The 16012-nt window shown below is 35.8% G+C and overlaps 1 protein-coding gene across 4 annotated transcripts in view; it reads left to right on the plus strand.

Annotated features, from left to right (window-relative positions):
* spire1a (spire-type actin nucleation factor 1a) overlaps positions 1-14901 on the plus strand; it is a 50622-nt gene extending 35721 nt beyond the window's left edge. Inside the window, exons 9-19 of one of the 4 annotated variants that reach the window (XM_016514881.1) lie at positions 1383-1424; positions 3637-3684; positions 6229-6398; positions 6505-6598; positions 6712-6854; positions 8049-8066; positions 9611-9748; positions 9961-10031; positions 10123-10150; positions 10618-10772; positions 13166-14901. In XM_016514881.1, the coding sequence (XP_016370367.1) occupies positions 1383-1424; positions 3637-3684; positions 6229-6398; positions 6505-6598; positions 6712-6854; positions 8049-8066; positions 9611-9748; positions 9961-10031; positions 10123-10150; positions 10618-10772; positions 13166-13415 (1157 nt within the window). In that variant the 3' untranslated portion in view covers positions 13416-14901. The remainder of the gene's footprint in view (positions 1-1382; positions 1425-3636; positions 3685-6228; positions 6399-6504; positions 6599-6711; positions 6855-8048; positions 8067-9610; positions 9749-9960; positions 10032-10122; positions 10151-10617; positions 10773-13165) is intronic. The other 3 variants (XM_016514890.1, XM_016514898.1, XM_016514907.1) reach the window with 3 other exon arrangements.
* Positions 14902-16012: the final 1111 nt, after the last annotated feature.

The following is a 16012-nucleotide window of genomic DNA, read 5'->3' on the forward strand; positions in this document are numbered from 1 at the left end:
CACATAAATACCTCTGGGCTGTATGTGTGGATGATTATACAGTTACACAAGCACAAATCTGGCGATCATGATATCGGACTGATCCATGTTGGATAAAAGTCCCAGATTTGAGTCAGTTACAGCAGACTTAATAAAGCTTAAGGTTTCCATGTATGTATTCTCAGGTTGTGTGGTGAAAAGAGTCTGTTGTTTTCTCCAGCTGCTTAAAGCTACAAAGTTCAGTGTGTACAGTCTGTTAGTCTCAGCCTCAGATGTCATGCCCACGGGCTGTTGGCTGAATGTCTGATGCATATAGCACACGAAATTGTAAACTCTTTGAAGTCGTCATTTGATTGGTTGAATTTACAGGATTTCCGGGAGACGCGTGTCGTGTTCTTTAACGTTCCGTCTGGAAACAATCATGCCGTGATTCCAAACCTCCTCATGAAAGAAGAAAGCCATCTTGTTTACAACTGTGACAATGAGCGCTTATCAGGATCAACTAAACACTGGATTTTTAAATATGAAATATATATAGTTTGTGGCATAGACTTAAAATACATCCAAGAGTTTTACACACCGGTCTGTTATTGTTACTGTTATATGAAATATATATAGTTTGTGGCATAGACTTAAAATACATCCAAGAGTTTTACACACCGGTCTGTTATTGTTACTGTTATATGAAATATATATAGTTTGTGGCATAGACTTAAAATACATCCAAGAGTTTTACACACCGGTCTGTTATTGTGGCGACATTTCCACGCCCCTAAACATGACGCGGCACAAAACGAAGCGTGATTGGTTGTTTTACCTGTCAGTCATATGGCCTCTTGGTCGGTCCTTGGCCATTCAAATCGGCCCAGGTTTCCGCTACGTGAGACTAACAGTCTATAAACCTTTAAAACTTAAAGGAGATTATCATAAATATGTATTGTATGTGTTATGTGAGTAGTTGGACTTTACTTCAGTGTTTTATCACATTTTTACTAGTCCATTAAAGCATTATAGTGCTTGATACAAACCTGTGAAAATAAATCTTTTGATCCTAAAGTAGTATAAAAAGTTGATTGTATTCCATTAGTTGTGAATGTGATATACATTACATGTTGTCAGAAAGCTTCATCAGTCAGTTTTGTAATGTGAATTGTAATGTAGTTCTGTTGGTTTTACTTGTAATGTATAGTGGTTGTCCTGAATGAAATTACAAAAATTACATTTATTCTTTCTTGATCCTAAAAGGAAATTACCTGTTGTTTGGCTGCTTAGTTGTTGAATTGTGTTCCTGAGTTACAGAACAGCATTCATGCATTTACATTTAATGCCTTGTTTTAACCCATGGCTTTATTTATCTTCTCCTCCCTCTCTCTTCATTCATAACCTCTGCCTCTTTCTCACAGTAATGCGCCCACTTAGCATGTCTGTCAGTTTTGACTCATCAGGTAAAGACTTCACTGTGGCTTTACCGCTGTCAGCTCACTGACCATCTGGCTTCTGTGTTTGTGCTAGACTCCTGTAGTCGCTCCTACCCTCATGTCACGCTCCTCTGGTGGTGAGGTTGTAGCATTGAACCGGATAGTGCTTATAGGAGGATGGGGAGAAGGCAGTGCCTCCAGTCTGAAAGAAATCTCTCTTATATTATCAAGATTGCAAGTCTGTGGATCGAATTCTTTGAACATTACTTGTTTAGTTAAGGTTGTAACACGGTACACAAATTTTGCCCAGATTTTTGCCCGGATTTACAGTCAACTGTAGAGATTTTGGACTTTCATAATTGACAGATTTACAGTAAATCGTGTAATACAGTGGTTCTCAATTCCAGTCCTGGGATACCACTGCTCTGCACATTTTGTATGTCTTCCCTATTTAATGCACCTGATTCAGATCATCAGCTCGTTAGGAGGGAGATCCATGAACTGATCAGTGGGCATCAGATAAGAAAGACATACAAAATGTGCAGAGCAGTGGTACTCCTGGACTGGAATTGAGAACCGTTGGTGTAGAATATGATGGACACAGACTCAGATTTTTAAGCTTCAAACTGTGATTCCAACCAGTTGGAGACAGTGTTGTTACTGTTAACTTAAACTATTAATTTTTTTTTCGTTTTTTTTATGAAATAAATTAATATAAATTTCAAAAGAACTAAGAAATAAAAATAAAAATCAGAGAATAAAAAATAAATAAATAAATAAGAAGAAATAAAATATAAATTTTAAACTAAAAGCGTAAACTTAAAAAAATATATAAATGAAATTTTGAGAAATACTAGAATTACTAAAACCGAAATAAAAACAAATGAATGCTAAATACAAATATTAAAAAATCATGATAATAAATGACAAAAGGACATGACAAAATAAAATGAAAAATGAACATATAAAAATATTCCGATTTCAGATACGTTTCGATTTTGAAAGTTGTGTACTGTATTCCAGTTTCAGGATAACTTTCCAAAAAAATCCAGCTATGTTATCAGTTATTCCATTTATAGATATGCCTAGGTTTCTGTCTAAGTAAGCCACATTCAAACAAATACATTCCAGATCAAGATAATAAGACTTTTATAAGCTTTTCTGTAAGCAATGGCTTTCAGTCAATTCCATTAAATTATAGATTCTCTTCCATGTTTGTAGCCATCAATAATACATTTGGTGATTGCTGTCAAGATTGACTTAATCATTTCTGTGGCCTGTGAATGGAAGAGAGTAAGATGGATTATGGACTCCTTAATCTCTCATGCCCTGGTTCTTATTGTAATTCTTTATGACAAGATAATACGCTATGATATCTATGAATAGACTTTGATCATAGTATATACCATATGTAATTTGGCTTACTCAGATATATATATATAGGCTGTTTAATAAGTTTTATTGTTTTTACCTGGCTATCAATCACTCAGACATGTAAAATGTTGCATTGAATTTAATGTGACAGTTTACATATAAATGTTTAATCTTTCATTTATTGAATCATTTATGGCTGTATTATATTTATTATATTATATTTTTCACCCACTATAAATTTATAAATATGAACAAGGAGAATCCCCCTAGAAAGCAACAACCAAAGTTTTAACCAAGTTTTAAAACCCTTTATTTTAGGGGTGTTCACACTGACAGCAGTTTGCAACAACTTAAAGTGGCCTAATTCATCTCTAATGAGAGTTGGTCATTTCTGACGACATGACTGATAGCAAGCTCAGCTTTTATTCAAATGAGAAGCAATGCAGATTTAATCACTGTGAGTGTTTAATGAATAAAGCCCATTAAGCAGACTGTATTTCCTTCCCTTTCAATTGCGTTATATTAAATAAGCCATACACGAAGATTTATGGTTTTTAATGTAAAATAGTAGCTGCTAGCCTCCAATATGGCTGCTTGCACTGGACTTTCCTCTATAATGCCTCCTGCTGCTATACCGCACTGTTCCTTCCACCTCCATATCCCACTTATCCTCTGTCAAGTATGGCTGCTGCTTCTGTTGTGGCTACACCGCGCTTGTGCTTCTGTGTGCTGATGTCTCAAAGCTGCTGATTGGTTTACCTAAGTGTCGTTTAAACTCATATATTGGCTTACTGCGTGAATGTCACGTATAGAAAGGCCTGTTTTGTGATGTTGGGATCATATTGAAGAATATGTTCCTTTCTAGGCGCAGGCAAAAGTATGAGCACCCCACAGGACTTGTTCCGAAGCTCAGGTAAAGTATTCCTGACGCAAGCATGACTTTCACATCGCTCCCTCACGCCTCCGAGCCCAGTGTGAGAGAAATGCCTGGGTTCTGAGAGCTCGTGTATGAATCAGACACAAACTGTGTGGGTGAACAGCAGAGCGCGCAGAATTCATTTCTGAATGAGGATTAGTCTAGTTTAAGAAGGGTTATGTAACTCTGAGTCTGCAGGCATCAATATTTAATATGCTGCAATGTTTATTTTTATACTCTGTCCATCTAAGTTCTACAAATATCTCACTTGAGCCTCAAATGACCAGGAATATTGACAGATGAGCTTTTTTAACATTAATAGAAAGGATCAGCTTGCAGCCCTCTACGGACACCTTGGCAATTGAATCGCCATTGGCTAGTAAATTTTTTTGTTTACTCGCCAGACTGATAAAAATTTTTTTTTTTAAATAAATAAAAAAATTAATAAATAATAATAATAATATATATATATATATGTATGTGTGTATATGTACAGTGGGTACGGAAAGTATTCAGACCCCCTTAAATTTTTCACTCTTTGTTATGGCACAGCTTTTTAAATATCTGAAAGTACACTCTTAATATCAGTCAGTCAAGCATTATAATATGATAATCAAGTATTATTTAATGATAGAACTTTAGTAATTAGAATTAAAACTTGATAATCATGTATGAATGCATATTAGTCATTTTAACTGAACTTAGGACTGGTGGTGCTGCTTTTTTGGTCATTCAGTGTTTCTGTAAAAAAAAATACAAAAAATTGTGGGGTGGGGGGGGAATCAAAGATACTGATAAGATAATAATGATACGAATTAATAAGAACAATATAAAACGCACTAAGGATTAATGAGCTACTGGATTCATGAATATTAATCAGGTTGTGTGCGTTCGCTCGAACTGATTTGCTGAAATCAAAACAGGGATGATAATAGGTGAGCGCCAGCCAATGAGATTTCCATTTGCACATTAGTTCCGCCCACTACAGGAGAAAGCGGCAGTTCTTAATCGCTGAAGAATTCCAAAGGAACTCCGTTATTTTGACAGCAAAATACAACAAAGAATATTGTTTACATGTAGCGCGTCAATTCTCTCTCTCCCTCTCTCACTGTATAATAAACTTATACTCAGCCTCCAACTCACACACTGGCGAGTAAAATCTGAGAATTTATTAGCAATTGGCTAATATTAGACATCATTTAGTCGCCCAGAGTAAGATTTAGTCGCATATGCGAGTGATTTACTCGCAATGTAGAGGGTTGGCTTGTTATCCATAGTTTACCGGTCTTTAATTTCTTAAATGATCTGATTGTATGCTATTTGTTGTGTGAAAGATTCATACATCACATATGTAGTTTAAGTCAAGTGTGGTGTTGTGCCAAAGAGATTTACACTACAGTTTAAAGGATTCTGAGTGTCCCAGGTTTTTTTTAAATAATTTTTTAAAGAAAGTAATGCTTTTATTCAGCAATGATACATTAAAGTTTATAACATGTTAATAATGTTGCTAAATATTTCTATTAAAAATGCTGTCCTTTTGGACTTTATTTATAAAAAAATCCAAAATATTGAGCTGCACAGGTGTTTTAATATTGATAATAATGATAAATGTTTATTGAACAGCAAATCAGCATGTTAGAATGATTTCTGAAGGATCATGTGACACTGAAGACTGGAGTAATGATGCTGACAATTTTAACAAATTTTATTTTAAATTATAATATTTCACAAAAATGTATTTATTTATTTATTTGCAGCATAAGAAACTTTTGAACAATATTTAAAAACTTCAATTGACTTGATTTAGTGAATTATACTGTTTTCATTGCTGTGGACATCAGTGTTATGTAATTTAACCACTGTGTTCTTTCATAATCTCATAATCTTTCACCTTGATTACTTAGGCCATCTGTGGCTGAGTGCAATAACTTATGACATATGGCTTTTTCAGGAAAGCTACTATTGTTTTTGTGTATACAACTCAAATCTGTTCAGTTGTAGACTTCATAAAAAAACACGTTTTTACATTTCAAACCACATTAGATATGTGATTTGAAATCCAACAGAAATTAGATTATTTGAGCCTAAATGGTCAGATCGGATTTGAAGTCTCTTTTGTAGTCGTTCAAGAAATGAATTGTGTTACTAGCTGTGTCTGAATTCACTAATTTTCCCTAATAGTGAACTATGTGGCATTTGCTATGTAGTCACTTAAAAACAAGTGAGTGAACCATTTCTTTCTCAGTATATCCATGAAGTTGTAAATACAGTAACTCGTGTGCGTTTTGAGTTCAGCGCCATAGAGAGAGGCCGTGATCTACAAAACCTTCAGTTTCTGTCCTCCCTTTCCACTTATTAGCTGCTCTGAACAAAGAGATCCAATTTCATCAGTTCCAAACTGACAATGCAAATAGTCAGTAATCAAGATCTGTAGGCTTGTAAAACTATTTGTAGTTCAGTGCAGTGTCAAAGCCTCGTTTTCCTAATGTGAAAGCCTTTGCTGTCCTGATTGGTGTCTGATAATGTCCATCCCACACACAGACATCCCTGATGGACCCCGAAAGTTGGCCGTCAGCACACTGTCCCTGGCCAATGGCACGTCGCCAGCTCGGAGCCCCGTAAACGGTGTAGCTGGAGGTCAGCCGCTGTCCCAGAGAAAGAGGTTGCTCAAAGCGCCTACGCTGGCCGAGCTCGACAGCTCCGACTCTGATGTGAGTGGGTTTTATATCTTCTGTATTGGCAAAAAAACCTGCCAAAATGTTCGACGAGACTTTCAGGTGAAATATGATTGTGAACCGTCTCTTTTTCCTACTCTAGGAGGAACAAAACACTCGGAAGTCTGGCAGCAGCTCCAGTGTATCCACATCGCTGGTTGAGGACATGTCTCCAGAGTCCATCATGGGCAAAAAGAGTAAGAACCGTCATGAAATATCCAGAACGTTTTATTCACAGTCCAACAAAAACCTGTCACTGACTTTCCAGTTCTTCACTTCAATTTTTGTCTTCCATTTTGTCTTTTCCCAGCTCCTCCACAGTTCCTGCCCATTTCTTCCACCCCTCAACCTGACAAACGCATCGCTCCACAGAGGAGGCACACCATAGAGAAAGAAGCTCCCACCAGCGTACGGCCTTTCCTGCCTCCGTCTCGCCAGAACTCCAAATCTCTGGTAACTACAACAAACCCTTCCTTTAGCTCCATGCTTCTGCCTACAGAGTTGTTTTTCCTTGTTGAAGGGATCCCAGGACAGTAAATGAGAGTAATTTAGTGTTGAGCAGTCAGTTGGCTGCAGGCTGTGGTCACACTTAACTGTCCCGAGTCTTGTGAAAGTATAATTAGATTCTCAGGATTCTGTCCAGTGCTGCAGCATTGCAGGTCTTGAGTGAGGAGAAAGAGAAATAAAGGAGAACTTGTGCTTTCATTTTCAATTCAGAAGCCAATTAAAGGCTTTTTTTTTTTGAAATGGAGGTTTTTTGATGGCCTGCTTCTCATGTCATTCTCATTCACACATTAAAAGCTGCCACGTTGACGATACACGTACCAGAAAGAAAGATTTTCAGTAAATAATGACTCAAATTCTGTCCCTTCCTCACACAAGTTTCAAAGAGCTACGCTACCGTTCAAAAGTTTGAGGTCAGTAAGATTTTTTTTAAAGACATTTTATTCAGTAAGAATGCATTAAATGGATCAAAAGTGACGGCAAAGACATTTATAATGTTAAATGTAAAACATTACTATTTCAGATAAATGCAGTTTTTTTTTTTACTTTCTGTTTATCAAAGAATCCTGAAAAAATGCATCACGGTTTCAACAAAAATGTGAAGCAGCACAGCTGTTGTGCATTTAAATAGAAAACACTTACTTTATAATAATATTTCGCAATATTACTGTTTTTACTGTATTTTTTGAGCCTTGGTGAACATAAGAGACTTCTTTCAAAAACATTAAAACCCCCAAACTTTTGAACAGTATATGTACTGTAACTGAAATGTAACTTCTAAATTTCAACTAATTTAACTAACTTAACTAACTTTCTAAATTTTTTAGAAAATTTGGCAGCCTTGATAGATTTACTACATTACAGCTCATATTTGACTAAATCTCACATGAAGCTTAATTTATGAAGAACGGACTTCTTCAAATGTAGCCATGCTGTTTGGTCCTGCCTAAAAGGAAAGTAACTGATCAGTACTGACTGCAAAACCTCTGAGGTCTTTGAACGGTTGTAAATTTGACAATCACAGAGCTCTTACAGGAAAATGATTCTTAAACGCTTTTAGATAGTGAGTGATACTGTAGTTTTATTGCAGTATTGATAGAGAGCTGTAACCGCTCTGCTTTCCTTTCCTGCCTTACACTGAAGCTGTCTTCGGACAACAAGGTAAAGCACACCATATTCCACATTCTCATGCCCACAGATTTTGTTACGTTATGTTGGAGGAGTCATTTCATCACTATTTTGTCTGCAGTGGCTTTATCAGACTTCCAGCAGGGCGGTTGCTTCATGTGTGCATGTTGCACAATGTTGCATGGCCAGTAGGGAAAGCTGCTGAAGGAAATTCCCCACACTTAAATCACTTCAGTTACCCGTCATCAAGATGATTTTATGATTGAACGGAAAAACAGCTTCGCTCGACAAACTTCCTCCTTTTGAATGATGCACAAGTTAGTGCATCATTCAAACAATGTTAGATTTAGAGAAGTAAGATTTTGATAAGAAGGGTCAAGAATGGGATAATGTAGAGACAGCAGGTCAAATATAATTGTATAATATGATTATATTATATTATATTTGAAATACCTCAAAAAGCCTCATTCTCATTTATTTTGTGTTTTAATTTATAATTCATTATCAATTCAATTAAAGATATCCAGTCTGCTTTTTTTAAATAGTTTTGTCTGAACTTTGTCTTTTTTTTCACCTTAATTTCTTATATTGGCTTAGTGTTTGTTATATTTAGATAATGATATCTAAATCTGTTATATTTAATAATAATAATAATTAGTTTCATTAATTATATTTTATTTTATATTTTAAATACCAGTGGAGAGTGAAGCTTCATTTTCTTTTCTTTTTTTTAATAATTTATAATCAGTACAATTAAAGATATTCCTTGCTTTTTTTAAAACAATTTTGTCTGAACTTTTTCCTTTTTCTTCTTTCTTTTTTTAACATATCTTAGTGTTTGTTAGACTTTCTGTCCTTTAAAATTGTTTTTTACAACTTTTATTTAACATTTACCTATTTGTTTTAACATTTAGGGCGCATCAGTGACACTTTTTAATTTTTGTTCTTGAAACTATACAGCAGATCTTTTCGGACGAATACCAAATAAAAGTCATGTTGTTTTCTTTGGTCAGGCTCAGGCACTAGGCAGCGGTCGTGCGCTACGTCCCATCAAACTACATATTACTGCTACTAACCCTGGGTGACAAGGGGCATAAAAGCCAATAAAGTCTCTTATTTTGTAGTTCACAAGACATGACTTGTCTTTTTAATGGTAGTTAAGGTGGTTAAATGTAAGTATTAGAGATGTGTATTGGCTTTTATGTGTGCTTGAATCAGAGTGCCCTTTAAAGTTGGGTAAGGACTAGTCCTGAGGCCCCATGCATTGTTTTAGCACAGAGCATGAAGATTTCCACTCATCTTTATATGCAAATTTTGCATACAAAGCTCGACCTATAGAGGTGAAACTTGCATAAACAGAGAGTTTAACATTCCACATTAATGAATTAAATGCTTCCATCGCCATTGTGTTGTGGGTTTTGTTGTGTGTTGCGTTTAGCAGAAGGTGTAACCATGCAGAGTTGTGATCTAGCACGTTATGGTTTTTCCATCCCTCATTCTCGGGTGTGACAGCATGGCATGTTTAAATATGCAGTGTGTGCTTCGGGATGTTTGTGAAAATCATATGTTGGTTTCAGGAGGAGTTCTGCTACCCCGTCGAGTGCCTGACTTTGACCGTAGAGGAGGTGATGCATATCAGACAGGTTCTTGTAAAAGCAGAGCTGGAAAAGTTCCAGCAATATAAAGACGTCTATAATGCGCTAAAGAAAGGAAAGGTAAATTTACTCTTCTCTTTTACATACACTGCCCACTCTACATGTACATCACTATATATGTTAGCACAAGCTTATGTTTTGGAATTGTCTTCTTGTTTGAAGCACATGATGCCTATAAATACTGTCTAGGTAGGCAGCTCATTAGGTTTTGAACATGCGAGGTGTGTGCCAGTGTGTATGTAAGTGTTTCATTGTGTAACCCTCCCTCTCAGCTTTGCTTCTCATGTCGGACAAAGAAGTTCTCGCTCTTCACCTGGTCCTACACCTGCCAGTTCTGTAAGAGGTGGGTGGAGATTTTCATTTCAGGCTTTAAATGGAGAAAATAAAGCCGCGATGTGCAGTGGAATCATATTTTTCTTCTTTTCTTCTCACAGGCCTGTTTGTTCACAGTGCTGTAAGAAGGTAAATGTAACATCTTTACCTTATGCTCACCAAGGCTGCATTTATTTAATCAAAAATGTTTTTTATTTTAATATGTTTTAAAATGGAATGTATTCCTGTGATGCAAAGCTGATTTTTCAGCATCATTACTCCAGTCTTCAGTGTCACATAATCCTTCAGAAATCATTCTGATATGCTGATTTGATGCTCAAGGAATGTTTCCTATTATTATTAATGTTGAAAACAGATGTGCTGCTTAATATTTTTGATTAATAGAAAGTTGAAATAAACAGCTTTTATTTAAAATAGAAATCTTTTGTAACACTATAAACATTGTGACTTTTTTAATGCATCCTTGTGACAATTTAATGCATCCTTGCTTAATAAAAGTATTAATTTCTTGAAAAACAAATCTGACTGACCCCAAACTTTTGAAGAATAGTATGCATTTTTCACTTTGCTAATGACCGCACATCCTCTCATCTCAGATTAAGTTGCCCTCCAAGCCCCATGCCAGCCTGCCCATCTCCTCTCTGGGCCCCAGCATTCTGCCCAAAAAGGAGTCTGCAGCGTCAGCCGCCACAGAGAAGACCTCCTCCACATCCAGCCACAAGCGCCACAGCCTTCAGCGCACCATGTCCAGGTGAGCTTCACAAATGATGAGGCAGTATGCATCATTTGTATCAGGGTTCATAAGGGAGTTGTAGGGGGTTTGTGTGTTGATGAAAAGCTAATAATTAATTCAGTTAAACATTAAAAGAAGCATTAACATTAAACATTAACATTAAAATAAACAAATGGGACTGTTTTTTTTAGAATGTAGTGTTCGCTAGGGCTCATTTTATTTTCATATTCACATAATTTTTTAACATTTTTGTGGACAGAAGTCTAGCATTTCACCAGTATTGCGCCAAATGTTATGCAGTGTTATTTTAGTATCAACATACTATAGTTTTTTTTTTTTTTTTAATTAGTTTTTATTTTTGTATTTTCTGTTTTCAGTTGCCAGCCTGCCCATCTCCTCTCTGGGCCCCAGCATTCTGCCCAAAAAGGAGTCTGCAGCGTCAGCCGCCACAGAGAAGACCTCCTCCACATCCAGCCACAAGCGCCACAGCCTTCAGCGCACCATGTCCAGGTGAGCTTCACAGATGATGAGGGAGTATGTATCATTTGTACCAGGGTTCATAAGGGAGTTGTAGGGGGTTTGTGAGTTGATGAAAAGCTAATAATTAATTCAGTTAAACATTAAAAGAAGCATTAACATTAAACATTAACATTAAAATGAACAAATGGGACTGTTTTTTTTAGAATGTAGTGTTCGCTAGGGCTCATTTTATTTTCATATTCACATAATTTTTTAACATTTTTGTGGACAGAAGTCTAGCATTTCACCAGTATTGCGCCAAATGTTATGCAGTGTTATTTTAGTATCAACATACTATAGTTTTTTTTTTTTTTTTAATTAGTTTTTATTTTTGTATTTTCTGTTTCATTTCAATTTGAGTAATTTTGTTGTGTTTTTGTCCTTTTTATTAGTTTCTAAAAAATATGTCTATAGTTTTTATTTTTTATTTCCGTTTTAGTTGTAGCTATTTTAGTACATCAGATTAAACAAAATGAAAATGAGAAATGTTGCTTTGACAACTATTTGAAATAACATTATATTAAAATAATTTTATTTCAGTTAACATTTATTTTAAAGTAACAAAAATGTTTTTATTATGGTTTTAGTTTTAGTTCATTATAATAACCCTGGTTTGAATGTTTGAAAGTGAAGAACTTTGGGCATAAAATATATATTAATATATAATTGTATTATATATATATATGCATTGTATTATAACTTGTAGTGTAAAATAAAACATTGTAATTCACAACGACAGTGTTTCTGTCTTAATTTTTTATAATTTGAGATAAAACTAATAATAATTCTTAACTATTATTATTATTAATATTAAATTGAATTGGGTACATAAAACACAAATATAATGTAGACTGAGACACAGCTAAAAAGACGATTGAGGTCACTTTTAAAGTTCAGCTACAAAGTTAAATGTTTATCGTATCACAATTTGATATATGACAAAATAATCACAATATAATTTTTGGCATGCAAGTCATGCAGCCCTTAAAGTGCCCCTATTATGGGTAATGAAAGGTTCATATTTTGGTTTTGGGAGTCCCCAACAACGGGTTGACATGCATGCAAGGTCAAAAAACACTTTCATTGTCTTATAATATGCATTTATTTTTACCTTACTTTCTCAACAACTCCCAAAGGATTCGCTCAACGATTCATTTTTCCAAACCCCTCCTTTGCGTGACGCTAATCGGCGGTGATTGGTCCGATTGGTCTCATTTTCATTTCATCATGCCTGAAATGACTGATAAAGCAGCGTTTGTGAGCGCAGTGCTGCTTTGTGTACAGCGTTACCGGGGAAACCGCTATTTTTACCGCTCCAAAAGTGGCACCTAGTGGCAAAGAATGAAGTTGCATTTTCATTCAGACTAACACGAAAAGACCAACAAGTGGGCGGGCAATATGCTAATGTTTCATGTTGACATCAGTTTAAAACGGCTTGAGATTCGTTTTAAAAACGACTCGTTTCAATGATTCAGAGTCGACTCTTTCTTTTGAGAGACAATAACTTTATACACGGTGCACTTTTAGATTTAAAACGTTGCAGGATGTTTTCATTCACTTAGAGCTGTTACACACGGCATGAAAGGTAATTTTCAAAAATCCATAATTGGGGGACCTTAAAAAAAAAAAACTTCAAAATAAAAACAATCAAATAAAACCCTTACTAAAAAACGTTTTACGTGCATTACTTGTTTTTACCCTACTTGCATCAGAGAACCGTAAGCATGTAATTGTGTCTTTAAATTATTGAAATATTAACTTAAAATCTCACGGGGTACTCCAAGTAAATATTTTATGTTTAAAGGGTTCAGCTGACAAAAAAGATTGGGAACCCTTGATCTGTACCATGGTAAGGGCTGCCAGTAAGATTATTTCTTGTCCTGATTCCTCAGGTCATCAAAGCACGGTGAGCGCTCATCCTCCAAAGACGGGCTGGAGCTGCCGGAGCAGTTCACAGAGGACTGGAGCAGCATGGAGGTCTGCGTGGACTGCAAGAAGTTCATCAACGACATCATCAGCAACAGCAGGCGTAGTCTCACCACCAAACGTGCCCGTCTGCACCGCAGGACCCGCCCCGTCTACATGTCCAACACCAGTTCTTCCAACTACAAACCGTCTGAACGGACTATCAAAGAGGTTTAGGATCCGAAGTGCTTGGAACTGTCACGGTGTGGTCCTTCTTATTAAAATGCTCCCGTTTATACTGTTCTCACCTGTCGCGAACATGCCAGACGTTAAGAAGCTTGTTATGTTACATATGAAAAATACGGCCTCTTTTGTTAGCTTGGTAACGTACCTTCACTACCTCTTCTTTTCCATTTAAAAAGTGCCAGAGGTGAAGGAATAAAGCCGTCCCTCTTCCAGCATGAGTCCTTAAGCACCAGCCTTCTCAGGAAAAGGTTTCTTCTGTGATTAAAGCTTTGGAATGTAGTTTAACACACTTTAAACTTACTTTGACCAGCTTTTCTCAAACGAATCTTGAGTTGACACTGAATGAAATTAATGAAATGACAAGGCTGCTTTGATCACTGTAAGGCACAAGGCCTGAATGTACATTTTTCAATATAGTAAAATGGAGCTCAACTGTATGTAAATAGTTGCTGAATGATCAGCCTAAATGTTCTAGATGTAAATAGGCATCCAAACAGACTTATTTTCCCCTTTTAGGAAGTACTAGTCGATTGCTGAAAGACCAAGAGACTGTAGCCTCCACAACAATTCAAGATCAAGTCTTACCAAATGTTTTTCTTATTGTTTGTTAAAAAAATGCTGCTGTAAATGTGACATGGTCCAAACAAATGCCATTTTAGATAATGACAGAAAGTACTTAAAGATATATATTTTTTTCCTGTCTGATGGCAGTGCTTTTGAAATTTTAGTCAAAGATGAGGGTCAAGAAGTGTTTTTTAAGAGCGGATGCTGAAAGCTGTAGTGTTTCTTAAGGAGTGATCGGCTGTGCCAAACAAATCTCCATTATCTGAGCAATATGTGTCTTGGACCTGATGTACATAGTCAATAACATTTACTGGAGATGGTGACGGCCCAAAGGGGGAAGCCAGTTCTCTCTTTTATATAGGAAGTGACTTTTGTAGGATATGTTTATGTACATGCTGTATATCCGAATCTCTTCTGATCCACTTACTATTAAAATAGGTTCTATTGTGATAAAGTTATGATTTATATTATTAATAATGATTATTTTATTTTTCAGTGTCAAATGTTGCTTTCTTTTGCCGTTCGTTTTGAACCTTCACCCAACATCTAAATATATTTTGTTATTTTTCAGCTGCATTTATTTTGATGTCTTAAAAACTTTGTAAATTAAGTTATAATATATTATTAGCTATTTTGTGCAATGAAACACCCCAGGAGACTTTACATTTTAAGGTACTGAAGTCATGTCACGGTCTTTGGAAGGATTGTTTCTGTTTGTCCTTAAAAAAAAAAAAAAAACGCTTATAAATAGACTTGCACTGCAATTGTATACAGGCCTGTTGACTTGTTCTTTTGTTTTGTGCAAAACTGACTGTACTGCCTTCCTCTAAAGAATGATTGATGTGCATGATGAATCTGTAATTTTTTTTAATAAGAATCGAATTTCCAATAAATAAAGCATTGAATTTGCGTATTTGAAATTGCATTTGATAATTATTGCACATTCCTCATCAGACTTGCATTGATATACCAATGAAGAATCTTGTGCCTACATTTATCTCATATGATGAAGATACAGTATTAGGATGTATTAAAACAGCAATTAAATACCTCAGTGGAACCATATGAAAGAAAAATAATATAATCTGTGAATATGTTATTTAAGGATGCTGGCAGTTTAAATGACAAATTATAGGAGATGTATTCAAGCTTCAAAATAATGCATACTTCTCTCCATATTCTTACCTTAATATGGAGCCTTCAGTAATATTGTTTACTTTTTTGTGACAAACTTATGGAGGAGACCAGGTTAGTGTAATATTACACTAAATTGGGGGGGGGGTAATGGCCTCCCTCGGCCCCCCTAAATTTGGAATCGTATCACACAAAATAATATTGAGTGCAATGCGCAGTTTGTCCTGTGGGTGGCAGTAATGGAAAAAAGTAAAACATCACCAGCTGCTAGTGGCTGGCTGCTGTGTGTCACATGACAAGCATGATGCCACTGACACTACAATATAAAATCATTTGTCAGATAAATGAAACATGATGAAACATTCATTTGTTTAAATTGTTATAGCTTACTTGTAGAGATTGCAGTGATAAATGACATGGTGAAAAATGACTGAATTAATAATACTGAAAGTAGGTTAAAATGAATTTTAAAAGTGTGCCCCCTAAAAGCGCAAGTGGCCCCTGCCAGGCCCCACCAGTTACTGTGGTCTAGAACCGCCACTGGTGAGGGATAGAAGTGCAATGCGTTTCATGGATTGTACGGTTGTTGTTTAACAGCTGTCGAAACGTCTTTCCGAAAAAAAAAAACTCTCAGTAAACAAAAACTGAAAGCAAAAAGATGTTTTTGAAGTTGTGAGCTTTCAAAATTACGTGATCTACGTAGGACTTTTACAGTGTGTGTCATGGTAAAGACTCTATATAGTCTATCCCTCATAATAACCTCGTTTTCATCCGTGTTAAATTCAATATGGCGTCTAACCTGAGGCCTGCTGTAGGGTTTCTGGGGTCTTTGGACGTTTGAGTTTGAAAAAAACAACTAAACTGATTTTTTTCCCCCTATGATTTTGACA

The sequence above is a fragment of the Sinocyclocheilus rhinocerous genome, unplaced genomic scaffold (genome assembly GCF_001515625.1).
Source record: "Sinocyclocheilus rhinocerous isolate Xijiao unplaced genomic scaffold, SAMN03320098_v1.1 scaffold492, whole genome shotgun sequence".
Taxonomy (NCBI): domain Eukaryota; kingdom Metazoa; phylum Chordata; class Actinopteri; order Cypriniformes; family Cyprinidae; genus Sinocyclocheilus; species Sinocyclocheilus rhinocerous.